At 43.1% G+C, this 17,078-nt stretch overlaps 1 protein-coding gene across 1 annotated transcript; it reads left to right on the forward strand.

Annotated features, from left to right (window-relative positions):
- Window positions 1–12,454: 12,454 nt before the first annotated feature.
- LOC125541157 (peroxidase 2-like) lies at window positions 12,455–14,131 on the forward strand. The gene is made up of 2 exons (XM_087539682.1): window positions 12,455–13,002; window positions 13,105–14,131. Exons 1-2 carry the CDS (start codon window positions 12,487–12,489, stop codon window positions 13,888–13,890), a joined length of 1,302 nt encoding a protein of 433 aa, XP_087395808.1. The 5' UTR covers window positions 12,455–12,486; the 3' UTR covers window positions 13,891–14,131.
- The last annotated feature ends 2,947 nt before the right edge of the window (window positions 14,132–17,078 follow it).

Genomic DNA, 17,078 nt, shown 5'->3' on the forward strand with positions numbered 1-17,078 from the left:
TACACACACACATTTTTTTACTTATTTTCTGTTTTTTAGAAAAGTTAATTAGATGATCGAATGTTAGATTAATGTCGAACGTTAGATGAATTAGCTAGCTAGATAGAAAAATTGTCGAACTAGAGATTAGAACTAGTTGAATAATTAATATAACTAGTTTATTTTTAGTAAGAAAATTTAGGTATATGAGATTAGAACTAGTGGAATAATTAATATAACTAGTTTATTTTTAGTAAGAAAATTTAGGTATATGAGATTAGAACTAGTTGAATAATTAATATAACTAGTTTATTTTAGTAAGAAAATTTAGGTATATGAGATTTGATGATCTAATTAAAATATTATTTGTTAATGAGTTTTTCTGTTTATTTAATTTTTTATATATTTTGAGTTTATATAAATGTTAGATTAATGTCGAATGTTAGATTAATGACGCTTGGTAGACAGGACCTACTACTGCCCCGGGGCTCAACTAAACTGCGAGGAGATAAGTCATTATGTTTCATGGCTTGAGGATCTTAATACTGTCAAGACAAATTTTTTTCCTAAACTTAGAAATGTTAGTACTCAAAACGTGCGACCAATGGTGATCGTATTGAACTACGGTCACATCCATAATCAAAAGATGGTAAGATTTTAAATATTTGTCCTTAATTAGTGCATCTTTTGCATACATTATTTTTGAAGCTAAACTTTCATTGCTTAGTATATTAATTACTATAAGATGTTGTTCAACAGGGACTTTCGATGACAGTTGTGCCTCAGTGGATCGAGACAAAAGGTCGCATGTCAATGGTTAGCTTACGACCAAGATTTCCTACATTGCACATGAGTGCATTCAGGATTTCTGAAAGCGAAGAATGCTTAATAGTGAAAGATTGGAGCAAAATTGTTAACGATCGCAGAGAAGTACTAGGGGGCAGTAAGGTGAAGCGCAACCCAAGATTAGGAGACAGATTCATCTGCATGCTCTAGTATGATGAATCAGGAGAGCTATACATGTTCTATGCTATTCTACCTGAGAGGGAGCAGCAGGATCAGTAGCTACTAGTTCATGCTCTTAATTAGTACTTGTCTCATGTCCGTGTCCTGAACTTCGATCTTGGTGACGATTATGTTGAACTTGATGATATCTTTGCTTCTGTTACAAAGTGAATGTTTCCTCTTTAAGCTAGCCAGCGTTGATGATGATTAGATAGCTAGCGCGGTAATGACTATGATGATTAAATAGTGGTAATTAGACGACTACGATGATTTTTAGCTAGCTAGAGTTTATTTATTTATTAATATGCGATGATGATGATGATGATGATGACGACTACAACTCATTATAACGTAAAACAATCCTAAATTAAATTGATAACACAAATTTAATTGAAAAATACAAAATAAAACAAAAACCCACAACCATTTAGTACCGGTTGGTGTTACCAACCGGTACTAAAGGGCTCCCGGCCCCCGGAGCTAGCTCGTGCCACGTGGTTCCCCTTTAGCACCTGTTCGTGCTGAACCGGTACTAAAGGGGGGGGCCTTTAGTGCCGAAACGTTAGTGCCGGTTCCATAACCGGCACTAAAGGCCCTTACAAACCGGTACTAATGGCCCGTTTTCTACTAGTGTGTGTGATGCATATCGTATAATCATACCCACGGATACTTGAGGTGACATTGGAGTATCTAGGTGACATTAGGGTTTTGGTTGATTTGTGTCTTAAGGTGTTATTCTAGTACAAACTCTATGATAGATTGAACGGAAAGAATAGCTTCATGTTATTTTACTACGAACTCTTGAATAGATCGACCAGAAAAGATAACTTTGAGGTGGTTTCATACCCTACCATAATCTCTTCATTTGTTATTTGCTATTAGTGACTTTGGAGTGACTCTTTGTTGCATGTTGAGGGATAGTTATATGATGCAATTATGTTATTATTGTTGAGAGAACTTGCACTAGTGAAAGTATGAACCCTAGGCCTTGTTTCCTAGCATTGCAATACCGTTTACACTCACTTTTATCATTAGTTACCTTGTTGTTTTTATATTTTGAGAGTACAAATACTCATATCTATCATCCATATTGCACTTGTATCACCATCTCTTCACCGAACTAGTGCACCTATACAATTTACCATTGTATTGGGTGTGTTCGGGACACAAGAGACTCTTGTTTATTTGGTTGCAGGGTTGTTTGAGATATACCATCTTCAACCTACGCCTCCCACGGATTGCTAAACCTTAGGTCATCCACTTGAGGGAAATTTGCTACTGTCCTACAAACCTCCGCACTTGGAGGCCCAACAACGTCTACAAGAAGAAGGTTGCGTAGTAGACATCATCCAGTGATCTACTCCTGGATCACTATTGTACCCCCTTGCCAAACTCATGGCAAGGTGCACAATAGGTCTGGTATACAACATGGCATACTTTATAGAACCTATGGCTGAGGCATAGGGAATGACTTTCATTCTCTATCTATCTTCTGCCGTTGTTGGGTTTTTGAGTTTTACTCAACTTCATACCTTACAACTCAGGCAAGAACTCCTTATTTGACTGATCCATTTTGAACTCCTTCAAAATCGTATCAAGGTACGTACTCATCGAAAGTCTTATCAAGCGTCTTAATCTATCTCTATAGATCTTGATGCCCAATTTGTAAGCAGCTTCACCGAGGTATTTCTTTGAAAAACTCCTTTCAAACACTCCTTTATGCTTTCCAGAAAAATTTACATCATTTCTGATCAACAATATGTCATTCACATATACTTATCAGAAAAGTTGTAGTGCTCCCACTCACTTTCTTGTAAATACAGGCTTCACCGCATGTTTGTATAATACTATATGCTTTAATCAACTCATCAAAGCATATATTCCAACTCTGAGATGCTTGCACCAGTCAATAGATGGATTGCTGGCGTTTGCACACTTTTTTAGCAACTTTAGGATTGAGAAAACCTTTTGGTTGCATCATATACACCTCTTCTTTAATAAATCCATTAAGGAATGCAGTTTTGACATCTATTTGCCAGATTTCATAAAATGTGGCAATTGCTAACATGATTCCAGTAGACTTTAAGCATCTATACGAGTGAGAAAATTGCATCATAGTCAACACCTTGAACTTGTCGAAAACCTTTTGCGACAATTCGAGCTTTGTAGATAGTAACACTACTATCAGCGTTCGTCTTCCTCTTGAAGATCTATTTATTCTCAGTGGCTCGCTGATCATCGGGCAAGTCAATCAAAGTCCATACTTTGTTCTCATACATGGATCCTATCTCAGATTTCATGGTCTCAAGCTATTTATCAGAATCTGGGCTCATCATCGCTTCCTCATAGTTCGTAGGTTCGTCATGGTCTAGTAACATGACTTCCAGAATAGGATTACCATACAACTCCGGTGCGGAACGTGCTCTGGTTGACCTACGAGGTTCGGTAGTAACTTTATCTGAAGTTTTATGATCATTATCATTAGCTTCCTCACTAGTTGGTGCAGGCATCACGGGAACGGTTTTCTATGATGAGCTACTTTCCAATTCGAGAGAAGGTACAATTACCTCATCAAGTTCTACTTTCCTCCCACTCACTTCTTTCGAGAGTAACTCCTTCTCTAGAAAGGATCCATTCTTAGCAACAAAGATCTTGCCTCCGGATCTGTGATAGAAGGTATACCCAACAGTTTATTTTGGGTATCCTATGAAGACGCACTTCTTCGATTTGGGTTCGAGCTTATCAGGCTGAAACTTTTTCACATAAGCATAGCAACCCCAAACTTTAAGAAATGACAGTTTAGGTTTCTTGCCAAATCACAGTCAGTGTCATCTCAACGGATTTAGATGGTGCCCTATTTAATATGAATGCAGCTGTCTCTAAAGCATTACTCCAAAATGATAGTGGTAAATCGGTAAGAGACATCATAGATCGGACAATATCTAATAAAGTATGGTTACGACGTTCGGACACACCATTACGCTATGGTGTTCCAGGTGGCGTGAGTTGCGAAACTATTCCACATTGTTTTAAATGAAGACCAAACTCGTAACTCAAATATTCGCCTCCTAGATCATAGAAACTTTATTTTCTTGTTACGATGATTTTCCACTTCACTCTGAAATTCTTTGAACTTCTCAAACGTTTCAGACTTATGTTTCATTAAGCAGATATACCCATATATGCTCAAATCATATGTGAAGGTCAAAAAATAACGATACCCGCCGCGAGCTTCAACACTCATCGGACTGCATACATCAGTATGTATTATTTCCAATCAGTCGGTGGCTCGCTCCATTGTTCCGGAGAACGGAGTCTTAGTCATCTTGCCCATGAGGCATGGTTCGCAAGCATCAAGTGATTCATGATCAAGTGATTCCAAAACTCCATCCGCATGGAGTTTCTTCATGCGCTTTACACCAATATGACCTAAACGGCAGTGCCTTGCACTATCATTATCAACTTTGCATCTTTTGGCATCAATATTATGAATATGTGTATCACTACGATCGAGATTCAATAAACCATTTTTATTAAGTGTATCACCATAGAAGGTTTTATTCATGTAAACAGAACAACAATTATTCTTTGACTTAAATGAATAACCGTATTGCAATAAACATGATCCAATCATATTCATGCTCAACGCAAACACCAAATAACATTTATTTTAGGTTCAACACTAATCCTGAAGGTAAAAGGAGTGTGCGATGGTGATCTTATCAACCTTGGAATCATTTCCAACACACATCGTCACCTTGCCTTTAACTAGTCTCCGTTCATTTTACAACTCCTTGTTTTGAGTTACTAATCTTAGCAACTGAATCGGTATCAAATACCCTGGGGTTACTATGAACACTAGTAAAGTACACATCAATAACATGTATATCAAATATACTTTTGTTCACTTTGCCATCCTTCTTATCTGCCAAGTATTTGGGATAGTTCCGCTTCTAGTGACCATTCCCTTTGGAGTAGAAGCACTCGGTTTCAAGCTTAGTTCTTGCTTTGGGTTTCTTAACGAGAGTGGTAACTTTCTTGCCATTCTTTCTTGAAGTTCCCTGTCTTTTCCTTTGCCCCTTTTCTTGAAACTAGTGGTCTGGTTAACCATCAACACTTGATGCTCTTTCTTGATTTCTACCTTTGCCGATTTTAGCATCGCGAAGAGCTCGAGAACCGTATTCGTCATCCCTTGCATATTATAGTTCATCATGAAGTTCCAGTAACTTGGTGATAGTGACTAGAGAACTCTGTCAATCACTATTTTATCTGGAAGATTAACTCCCACTTGATTCAAGCTAGTACTCAGATATTCTGAGCACATGCTCACTGGTTGAGCTATTCTCCTCCATCTTGTAGGCAAATTACTTGTCAGTCGTCTCATACCTCTCGACTTGGGCATGTGTTTGAAATACCAATTTCAGCTCTTAGAACATATTATATGCTCCGTGGCATTCAAAACGTTTTTGAAGTCCTGGTTCTAAGCCATAAATCATGGCGCACTAAACTATCAAGTAGTCATCATACCGAGCTTGCCAAACGTTTATAACATCTGCATCTGCTCCTGCAATAGGTCCGTCACCTAGAGGTGCATCAACGACATAATTCTTCTGTGCAGTAATGAGGATAATCCTCAGATCACGGACCCAATCCGCATCGTTGCTACTATCATCTTTCAACTTAGTTTTCTCTAGGAACATATCAAAAACATAGGGAAGCTACAACGCGAGATATTGATCTACAACATAGATATGGAAAAACTATCAGGACTAAGTTCATGATAAATTAAAGTTTAATTAATCATATTACTTAAGAACTCCCACTTAGATAGACATCCATCTAGTCATCTAAATGATCACGTGATCCATATCAACTAAACCATGTCCGATCATCACGTGAGATGGAGTAGTTTTCAATGGTGAACATCTCTATGTTGATCATATCTACTATATGATTCCCGTTCAACCTTTCTTTCTCAGTGTTCCGAGGCCATATCTGCATATTCTAGGCTCGTCAAGTTTAACCCGAGTATTCTGCACGTGCAAAACTGGCTTGCACATGTTGTATGTGAGCGTAGAGCTTATCACACCCGATCATCACGTGGTGTCTCGGCACGACGAACTGTAGCAACGGTGCATACTTAGGGAGAACACTTATACCTTGAAATTTAGTGAGGGATCATCTTATAATACTCCGCCGTACTAAGCAAAATACGATGCATAAAAGATAAACATCACATGCAATCAAAATATGTGACATGATATGGCCATCATCATCATGTGCCTTTGATCTCCATCTCCAGAGCACCGTCATGATCTCCATCGGCATCGGCTTGATACCTTGATCTCCATCGTAGTGTCGTTGTCGTCTCGCCAACTATTGCTTCTATGACTATTGCTACCGCATAGTGATAAAGTAAAGCAATTACATGGCGATTGTATTTCATACAATAAAGCGACAACCATAAGGCTCCTACCAGTTGCCGATAACTTCTACAAAACATGATCATCTCATACAACAATTTATATCTCATCACGTCTTGACCATATGACATCACAACATACCCTCCAAAAACAAGTTAGACGTCCTCTACTTTGTTGTTGCAAGTTTTACGTGGCTGCTACGGGCTTCTAGCAAGAACCATTCTTACCTACGCATCAAAAACAGAATGATTTTTCGTCAAGTGTGCTATTTTATCCTTCAACAAGGACCGACCGTAGTCAAATTCGATTCAACTAAAGTTGGAGAAACAGACACCCGCCAGCCAGCTGTGTGCAAAAGCACGTCGGTAGAACCGGTCTCATGAACGTGGTCATGTAATGTTGGTCCGGGCCGCTTCATCCAACAATACCGCCAAATCAAAATAAGACGTTGGTGGTAGGCAGTATGACTATTATCGCCCACAACTCTTTGTGTTCTACTCGTGCATATCATCTACGCATAGACCTGGCTCGGATGCCACTGTTGGGGAACGTAGTACTTCAAAAAAAATCCTATGATCACGCAAGATCTAACTAGGAGATGCATAGCAACGATAGGGGAGAGTGTGTCCACGTACCCTCATAGACCGAAAGCGGAAGCGTTATGTAACGCGGTTGATGTAGTCGAACGTCTTCACGATCCAACCGATCCAAGTACCGAACGTACGGCACCTCCGAGTTCAGCACACGTTCAACATGATGACATCCCTCGAGCTCTTGATCCAGTAGAGGGTCGAGGGAGAGTTCCGTCAGCACGACGTCGTGGCGACGGTGTTGGTGATGTGATCCGCGCAGGGCTTTGCCTAAGCACTATGACAATATGACCTAGGTGGTAAACTATGGAGGGGGGCACCGCACACGGCTAAGAGAAATCTTGGTGTGCCTTTGGGGTGCCCCTGCCCCCGTATATAAAGGGGGGAGGAGGAGGTGGCCGGACCAAGGGGGGCGCGCCAAGGGGGGAGTCCTACTTGGACTCCTAGTCCAAGTAGGATTCGGCCCCCCTCCTTCCAACTAACAGAAAGGGGAAACGGGGAAACGGGGGAGACGGAGAAGGAAAGGGGGGCGCGTCCCCCAACCCTAGTCCAATTTAGTTTGGGCTTCGGGGGGGGGGGGCGCCCCACCTCTTCGGGCAGCCTCCCTCTCTCCACTATGGCCCAATAGGCCCATTAACTTTCCCGGGGGGTTCCGGTAACCTCCCGGCACTCCGAAAAATCTCCGAACCTTATCAGAACCATTCCGGTATCCGTATATAACCTTCCAATATATCAATCTTTATCTCTCGACCATTTCGAGACTCATCGTCATATCCGTTATCTCATTCGAGACTCTAAACAAACTTAGGTCACCAAAACACATAACTCATAATACAAATCGTCATCGAACGTTAAGCATGCGGACCCTACGGGTTCGAGAACTATGTAGACATGACCGAGACACATCTCCGGTTAATAACCAATAGCAGAACCTGGATGCTCATATTGGCTCCTACACATTCTACGAAGATCTTTATCGGCCAAACCGTATAACAACATACGTTATTCCCTTTGTCATCGGTATGTTACTTGCCCGAGATTCGATCGCCGGTATAATCCCGCAACTAAATCATTAGTCAAGTCTCTTTACTTGTTATGTAATGGATCGTTCATCAACTAACTCATTAGTCACATTCCTTGCAAGGCCTATAGTGATGTGCATTACCGAGAGGGCCCAGAGATACCTCTCCGATACTCGCAGTGACAAATCTAATCTTGATCTATGCCAACCCAACAAACACCTTCAGAGACACCTGTAGAGCATCATTATAATCACACAGTTATGTTGTGACGTTTGATAGCAAACAAGGTGTTCCTCCGGTATTCGGGAGTTGCATAATCTCATAGTCAGAGGAATATGTATAAGTCATGAAGAAAGCAATAGCAATAAAACTTAACAATCATTATGCTAAGCTAACGGATGGGTCTTGTCCATCACATCATTCTCTAATGATGTGATCCTGTTCATCAAATGACAACACATGTCTATGGTCAGGAAACTTAACCATCTTTGATTAACGAGCTAGTCAAGTAGATGCATACTAGGGACACTCTTGTTTTATCTATGTATTCACACATGTACTAAGTTTCCGGTTAATACAATTCTAGCATGAATAATAAACATTTATCGTGATATAAGGAAATATAAATAACAACTTTATTATTGCCTCTTGGTCATATTTCCTTCAAGAGCTCATCGGAGACACATGTGATAAGCAATCCGAACAATTCAAAAAAGGACAAAATTGTTGAACGTTTCCTCGGTGTTAATGCCTTCCGTGAAGAGGGTCACACTCTGGAGCTGTGTATTGGGTGTTTAAGTCTCTCACCACACTTTGTGACATGTATGAGGTCACAATGAAGTTTTGGTTGGATTGCTAGACAACGAAGACCCCCGAGCAGTCTAATCTTGACCCGTTTGACCGCGAGTTATAGGGCATTGACCGGCAATGGACGGTGTTCCAGCAATGGACTTTTCTACCTGGTTGTGCTAGGTTAGCCCATAAGAACATGAAAAACAAAGTTTGATCCCAAGTCATCACAAGATATCCTCCGGGCTACATGTGGTAGCAGTTTCCCGCCCTAAGTGCAGACGGTTGTGCCGCCTATGAAGGGGGCACACTCCGGAGTTGTGTATTAGGTGTTTAACCCCCCACCCCCCCCCCCCCCCCCGCCCCACCACCACCACACTTTAAGATATGTATGAGGACACAATACAAGTTTTCTTGTTACCCTCCGAAGATCCCGGAGTGGCCTAACCCTGGCCCGTTTCGCCGGGAAATATTTGGTTTTGACCGATGACGAACGGCGTTATACGAATGGACTTTTCTACTTGGTTGTGATAGGTTAGCCCATAGGGACACAAAAAATAAAGTTTGATCCAAAGTTATCACAAGATTCCCTTTGGGTTACCCGTGGCGGCAGTTTCCTACTCGATCTAAGTACATGCATTAGTGCCGTCTATGAAGCGGGTCACACTATAGACATGTATTACGACACTTTTAGACATGTATTACGACACTTTTAGACATGTATTACGACACAACACAAGTTTTGGTGGGATTGCTACCCTCCAAAGACCCCGGATGGGCCTAACCCTGTCTCGTTTGACCAAGAGATCTAGGGCTTCGACCGGCGATGAACAACGTTTCACCAACAGACTTTTCTACATGGTTGCTAGCCCATAGGAATGTCAAAAACAAGTTAGAGCCCAAGTTATCAAAAGATTCCTTCCGGGTTACCCATGGTGGTAGTTTCCCCCTCTAGGTGTCGAACCTCTGTGAGTTGCAACTCATGTGTAAAAACATTATTTTTCTAATCCTTGAAACTTGCTGATGCAAATAGATATAAAATTTGTCTCATTTTGCCAAGGAATGGAAAATATACTAGAAAGTCAAAACAAGAATTTGATTTCTGCAAATTTGAAGCAAACATGATTTTAGTTTGTTCAAATTTGAAAGCATAGTATACCAATAGAATCCTTTCAAGGTTCTGATCAAAAAATACAAAATTTGTCAATATCCATGCAAGTATGAATTACTTGTGATTTTGATAAAGTATAAGGACCTATTTGCAAAAGCACATGATGTTGTATTTTTAACATATTCAGAAACATAAACAAAGTGGATATTATTAATCAATGAAAAATTTAGTCCCAGTTTGATATATATTTGTATATGGTTAAGTTTAGATAAGTCAGATTTGAATTAAAAGATTAAAAAATAAGAAATGATTTAAAATTTTAAAATAAAATAGGATAAAAACTATGCCGGCGGCTGCCGTCAGGGCCGTCAGCATACATATGACAACGTCAGCCGTCCGTCGGCTACATGCCGATATGCCGACGTCCATAGATATGTCGACGGTCTCCCTCTGCGTAGTGAATATATGTCGATGACCAGTTCTTCGCCGACGGTGAAGAGGCGAAAAAGGCGGCGATTTAGTGATCAAATACAGAATGAACGACACAAAATCACACCCATAAACGCAATATAGACTAAGATATTTAACATAGATAGCTCACGCAAATTATGGAGAACAATTATGTTGGAATTCAACTAATGACGCAGAGGTTGTATAGTATTATGAGGAGATGATTCAAACATTAGGTCAGATGAAGATGGGGTGGGCGAAACCTGTTGTACTCCACTCTTGCTTGCTTCCTTCTCGAATAGAGGACGCTTCTACAAGGTCAACATCAGGCCACAATTGCAGGTGAAGTAGGGTCAAATCTCGCTAGAGATAAACACAATGACTATGCACTTTGCAAGGTCCTCTGCGAGCAGCTCATGGGCTAGTCCCCACGAGGCCTATGGGCGGAACGACGCCCCGTGATGTGGAGCAGGGGCAGTCTGGCAGGGGAGAGAGCCGGGACAGCGAGGAGAACGATGAGGATGGCGTTGAGGAGGGACGATGCGCGAGAGATGGGTATTGATGTGAGATGGGTTGGCTTCGGGCAATTATTTCAGGATAGGGAGTGATTATGAAGCCATGGGCGTGAAAATGATTACTCTAAAAATTTGGCACAACAATTTTAAAGCATATCTTGGCAGTGAGATCGAATAGAATCGATGGCACGCGGTGCCTGTGAAGAATGCTCTTTATCACACATGTGAAGGGAAGCGTTTCACTTAACAGAGTGTGGATCCAGCTTGTTTGTTTGGAGAAAATAATAAAATAGCTGAAATTAGTATGTAGCTCTAACAGCAGCAACATCATAAAGTTCTAATGACAATGAGGCTCCAGGAAATCATCTAACAAAGGTATAGCAGCGTATAATCATGTAGCGTGCCATATCTCATTATGCACAAAGATAGCTTTAACATATTCTTTGGAGTCAACACGGTTCACTCACGGACGCACCGACAGAGGAACTGAATTTGAGTTTATATATCTGGCAAGCTGTTGTATGTCAGCCTGCGTATGTTATCCTACTATAGCTAGCTTGCAAATGAAATTAGGGTTGTATTTGTAGTATTAGTAATTAACAGAACAGGGATATCTCAACTTCTACTGTACGTAGTTTATTACAAGTAGGCGGTTTTCTTTTTTGCGGCACAAGTAGGAGGGATATATAATGATGAAAACAATTGCAGTTGCACCACCTGTTGATCAGGTACGAGCACATGACAACTCCGAACATTTTCGACGTTAAATTTAGTTACACGACGATGACAACCTTAATTAGCAAGCATGACAACATCGTGCTTCAGTTTATTTTTTACAGAAACTTACCATGTGTCGTTGAAATTAAAATTGCTATCAAAAATCGTCAGGGCCCGACTGCCACGCACCTGGTCATGTGGACTAATCATTTGGGTCGTAATATACCAGTCGGGTTGATTTGCTTAGCTTACTGACGCTGCCACCGCGTCATGCATATCTACGTAGTTTATTATAAGTAGGATACATTTTTTTGCCGCACAAGTAGGAGGGATTGATAATGATGAAAAAATTTGCAGTTGCACCACTCGTTTGTCAGGTACGAGCACGTGACAACTGCAAACATTTTCGATGTTAAATTTAGTTACGCGAGGATAATAACTTTAGTTGGTAAGTATGATAACTTCATATTTCTATTTATATTTGCCAGAAACTTACCATGTGTCGCTAAAATTGGAATTGCCATAGAAAAACGTCAGCGCCGGAGTAACACGCACCTGATCATGTGGACTTATCATTTGGGTCGTAATATTCAGCCGGGTTGATTTGCTTAGCTGCCAGACGCATATATGCAATGGATCATGGCCACGTAGTCGCTACCAAGCTTACTGCCGCTGCCACCGCGTCACGCGTATCATCAACTTTGCAGTGTGGCCACCACGTTGCCGGCCGGCCGGCAGCTGGTTGACTCACAAACGTGCGCTCCAAACGCTACCATGCATGCGATTTCTCCTGTACGTGACTATAAATACAGATGCGAAACAACAGGTTTTCTTCATTCTATCTTCCCTCGATCGAGCAAGAGTAGCTGACACGAGCAGAGGAAGATGGCCAAGCTTGCCCTTCTCGCCGTGCTCGCCGTACTCGGTTCCGTGGCTTGCCAAGGATCCGACTACGGCTACACCTATCCCAAGCCCGACCCCACTCCCATCATACCCTCGCCCCCACCACCGGCGACTCCTCCGTCGAGCCCTTTCCCATCTCCACCGGCTACTCCTCCGCCCAGCCCTAGCCCTGGCTCTACGCCGGGCTATCCCACCCCCACTCCCACCGTGCTGGCCACGCCCCCACCGGTTTCTCCTCCGACGAATCCTACCCCACCTCCTACTCTCTCCCCGAGCCCTTCTCCTACCCCTGTCTATCCCAGCCCCACTCCCACCACACGCGTGCCCCCACCGGCTTCTACCTCTACCCAGCCTCCACCTGTCACTGGGCTCAAGGTCGGCTACTACAATGACAAGTGCCCTGACGCGGAGAAGATCGTGTTGGACGCCGTGCGCAACGCCACCGCCGGCGTGAAGGCCGGGCTCATCCGTCTCTTCTTCCATGACTGCTTTGTCCAGGTACACATACATTCAGACGCAAGTGAAGTTTGAGAGATTGATATACGCCTATAGTTGTGCACTGCACGATTGAGAAGCTAACTATGGTATCGTTGCTTTCAGGGTTGTGATGCCTCTGTCCTCCTGAACAAGGTCGCTGGCAAGCCTGAACCGGAGATGCTCGGTATCCCAAACTTGAGCCTGCGTGGCTTCGAAGTGATAGAGGCGGCCAAGAAGAAGATCGAGGAAAAATGTCCTGGTGTCGTCTCCTGCGCCGACATCGTCGCCTTCGCAGGCCGTGACGCCAGCAAGTTACTCAGCGGCTACAAAATAAACTTCAGCATGCCGGCCGGCCGCTATGACGGATTGGTGTCCCTCAAAGATGAGACCCTCCCGAACCTTCCCCCACCTTTCGCCAACCTGACTATCCTCACACAAATGTTCGCCAAGAAGGGACTCAGCCAAACCGACATGGTTGCACTTTCCGGCGCGCACAGCATCGGCCGCTCGCACTGCTCCTCCTTCCGTGACCGTCTCCAGCCGCCGGCCAAGGACAACTCCACCACATCGATGGACGCCACCTACGCTGGGAAGCTGACTCAGGACTGCCCCGCCGGTAGTGATCCAACGGTGCCGCAGGACTACAAGACCCCCGACGTGCTGGACAGCCAGTACTACAGGAACGTGATGGATCGCAAAGTGCTCTTCACCTCCGACGCAACGCTCATGACGTCACCAAAGACCAAGGAATTGGTGGAAAAGTACACTTGGTGGTTGATCGGAGATTTCTTGTGGTACAGACATTTCGAGGATGCCATGGTGAAAATGGGCAATATCGAGGTGAAGAACAGCACCAACGGCCAGATCAGGAAGAAATGCGGGTTCGTGAACGAGCCCTACACCGGTTGATGATCTCTCAAGGGTGGAGACTATACATTCAGTCGTGGTTTTTGCGTGTGCCTTCTGATCTTCCATTCTAGTTTATTTTCCACTAAGATTTTTGCTTGTCGGTTCATTTTATTCATTTGTGTTGTAATCTTTGTTGTGCCACTTAGCCAACTACGTACCGGCAATGCTTTTCACTGGGATTGATGAATTAATTTTTTCTGATAATCATTATTTATCAATGGCAATATATATCTTCTCTGCTGTAACATCCTTAGGTATGCATTATCCCTTCATGCAAAGGCATGATGCTCAGCCTAGAGTGTGTATGGTCAACCGATCCTGACTGGATGCAAACACTCCTTTTCTTTTGAGGGAGGGTAACAACAATTCTACTAAGTGCTCTATCAAAATCAGTTCGTATGAAGGACCCCTACTTCTTACTCCTAAGCCAGCACCTGTCTGGTTCCTCCCTTTTCAGTTTTTTACATCTGGCATATTTTTGGTTTTATGTGTGAAACATCTTGTCTTCTTCTTGTATCGGTGTCTAATACTGTTTGGTTTATCATGCATGTCTCTTTTTTTTCCTCTCTGCCATGCACTCCATTAGAAATCCACATCTTTTGTTAGAAAACTTCGTTCTTATTATTTTATCATTTGTGCACTTTGGCCCATCCAAAATTGAACAAGAAGCTTATGACTCCGTGAATCTGAAGATTGTCAGACTAGAAATAATAAGAAGAAAAATGTCAACCACAAACAGAGATTCTATAAGCAGTTCAAATTTTTCAAAAGACACAACGTGCTAGACTAGCAGACTTGAGCACTTTTCCTGTGTTGTGCGAGAGGAATCGAAGAAGGAGGGGTATTTTGTGGAACATATAGTGATTTGAAAATGCAAGCATCTTTGTAAAGTTTTGCTAGGTCATACATGAAACAAGGGCACATGATATTATCAGACAAAAAATGCATTACTTGTGGACAAAGTTTCTCTCCATTCGTTGATTCTCATGAAAATATTTACCAATGACAAGCTGCGTGATATCTCACAATTAATGTTGGCCTGGCCAACTAGTTGCTGCAAAATAAAATAATAAACTACCAATAGCGAATAGTGACTTATGTTCCATTCTTACCTTTCTTGATTTATTAGAACAGTTCTACCAATTCTAAGTGGTTCAGTTTTTTTTTAGATCCCATTGGTCCAGAAAAGTGTAACTTACTTTTATAAAAATGCAACCTGCAACAGGGTAAACAAAAAAGCAAGTTCTTTTTTTCCGAAAAGAGGATTACCCTCGGCCTCTGCATCAAAATAATGCATGCAACCATTTTTATTAATTTATTCATGAAAGGCTGACAAAATAAATACAAAGATCAAATCAAAGCCACCTTCGAGGCAAACAAAGTTGCTACACCTACATGCATGAAGATATGCCCTGACTGCATGAATAGACAGTGGCGACAAAAGCAGCCCGCCTGACAAGTTAAGAGTACCAACCGGTCTAGGCGTCCCTCAACGCGCACCGTATGTGCACGCTCTATGGTCCGCCGCCGCCATCTTCCGCATTCACATCTTCAGAGGGATCGTTGCATAGATCTTGCCAGGCTCGTCTGTCATGCATAGACAACTCTAGCAAAGCCTGAGCCCACACACCACGCGCCTCCGTGCGCGAGCCACGTGCTGGCCGCCTCTGCTAGCGCCCTCTCGCCGCGGCGACTACCACCTCCTCGACCGAGCGCCCCGCAGTAGCTATGGCATGGCGAGATGGGACGAACGGGACCCCGCCGCCGCCAATGCCACTCGGGGTTCGCCCAGCGGCGGTAAGAGAGATAGAGAGGGGTCTGCATATGGATGTTCTGGCGGCAGCTAGGTTACATCTGGGTCTCCCACAGGGGAAACAAGAAATCAAGTTACACGCATGAAAGTACACTTCTCCAAATCAATTATAATTTAAAAGGTAACACTTGGTGAGAGAAAGAGGGCTAAAGCGATATTCCAAATCCTAGCTGCCTGTTGCTGTTTCTTGTCCCACCTACCAGGAAGGACCGGTTCAGGGGCCATTTGCTTGGGAAGTCTTGGTGGGCTTCTGCAGTCGGAGAGGTCCAGTGAAGGTCTTCATCAGGCGTTGCTCGATTGTGTCATTGGTCAAGCTGGTGGAGGACAGATGAATCCATCGCGACGGGCTTCTACTGCAGCCCGTCCTAGCTAGGATCGGGATCAACAAATGGCTATAGATGGCGGCATGTTCTGTCTCAAAACCAGATTTGGCATACATCGCTGTGGGTAATTTATCTCAGGTTTTCTTTCAGGGATCTTCATGTTTGGTTTGGGGCCGCGCGATGGCGATGGCACTTTCCCAGTTTTAGAATTATTGTTTTGTTGCCCTTTCCCCTCTTTCGTTGGTGTGCTTACCACTGGCGTAGGACGTTTGGCTAGCCGGTCAACCAGGATCCGGCCGGTTTGGATATTCGGAGGATCCATTTGGATTCATCTAGCTTTCATGGTCTTCTGAGTTTCTATGGGCCCTAATTGGTGTTCTTTCTCCGGGCAGCGATCTGCCCGTCGGCGTCATCTGGTCGGCATTGACGACTTCCCGGCTATTGTTTCCATAAGCTCCTAGGTTCCAAAAGTTTGTTCCGCCAAGACGGAGACCAAGAAGCAGCATCGAGTGATCCTCACGAAGCGTCATCGACGAATACAGGAGGAAGAAGTGTTCGGCACCACCAAAACTTTGATTGTAACTTTGTTTTTATATATGGGTGTGTTTGTAAGGTCCCATGAATCTTAATTTATGACTAAAAGCAGTGGAGATAGGGTGACCGAGGTGTGCGTGCCAGGGGTCAATGCCGGTAGAGAGAGCCATAGGTCCAGTGGAAGAAGATGATGAAGATGGCTGGATTGGGTACAGTTCTCCGGGGCTGTCACATCGACGGAGGACTATCCGGGTACGAGCATCCTTAACAAAAAACAAATTCATCAAATTCCACAGCTGCAGAATTATCACGAGAAAGAGAATGAACAAACACTAAGTTCTGAATTAAGTGTGGAGAGACTATGACCTTATGAAGGGACAATGGCGGAGTTAGACGGAAAAATAGTGGAGCCGGTATGAGTAATGGGAAGGGCGGAACAATAATGATGATGCCAGAGAACATAGTGGTGAGAAAGAGAAACGGAGACATTACCGGGGTTCGATGCCATATGATAGGAT

This window comes from Triticum urartu, chromosome 2A, assembly GCF_056163025.1.
Source record: "Triticum urartu cultivar PI428250 chromosome 2A, HENAU_Tu73, whole genome shotgun sequence".
Taxonomy (NCBI): domain Eukaryota; kingdom Viridiplantae; phylum Streptophyta; class Magnoliopsida; order Poales; family Poaceae; genus Triticum; species Triticum urartu.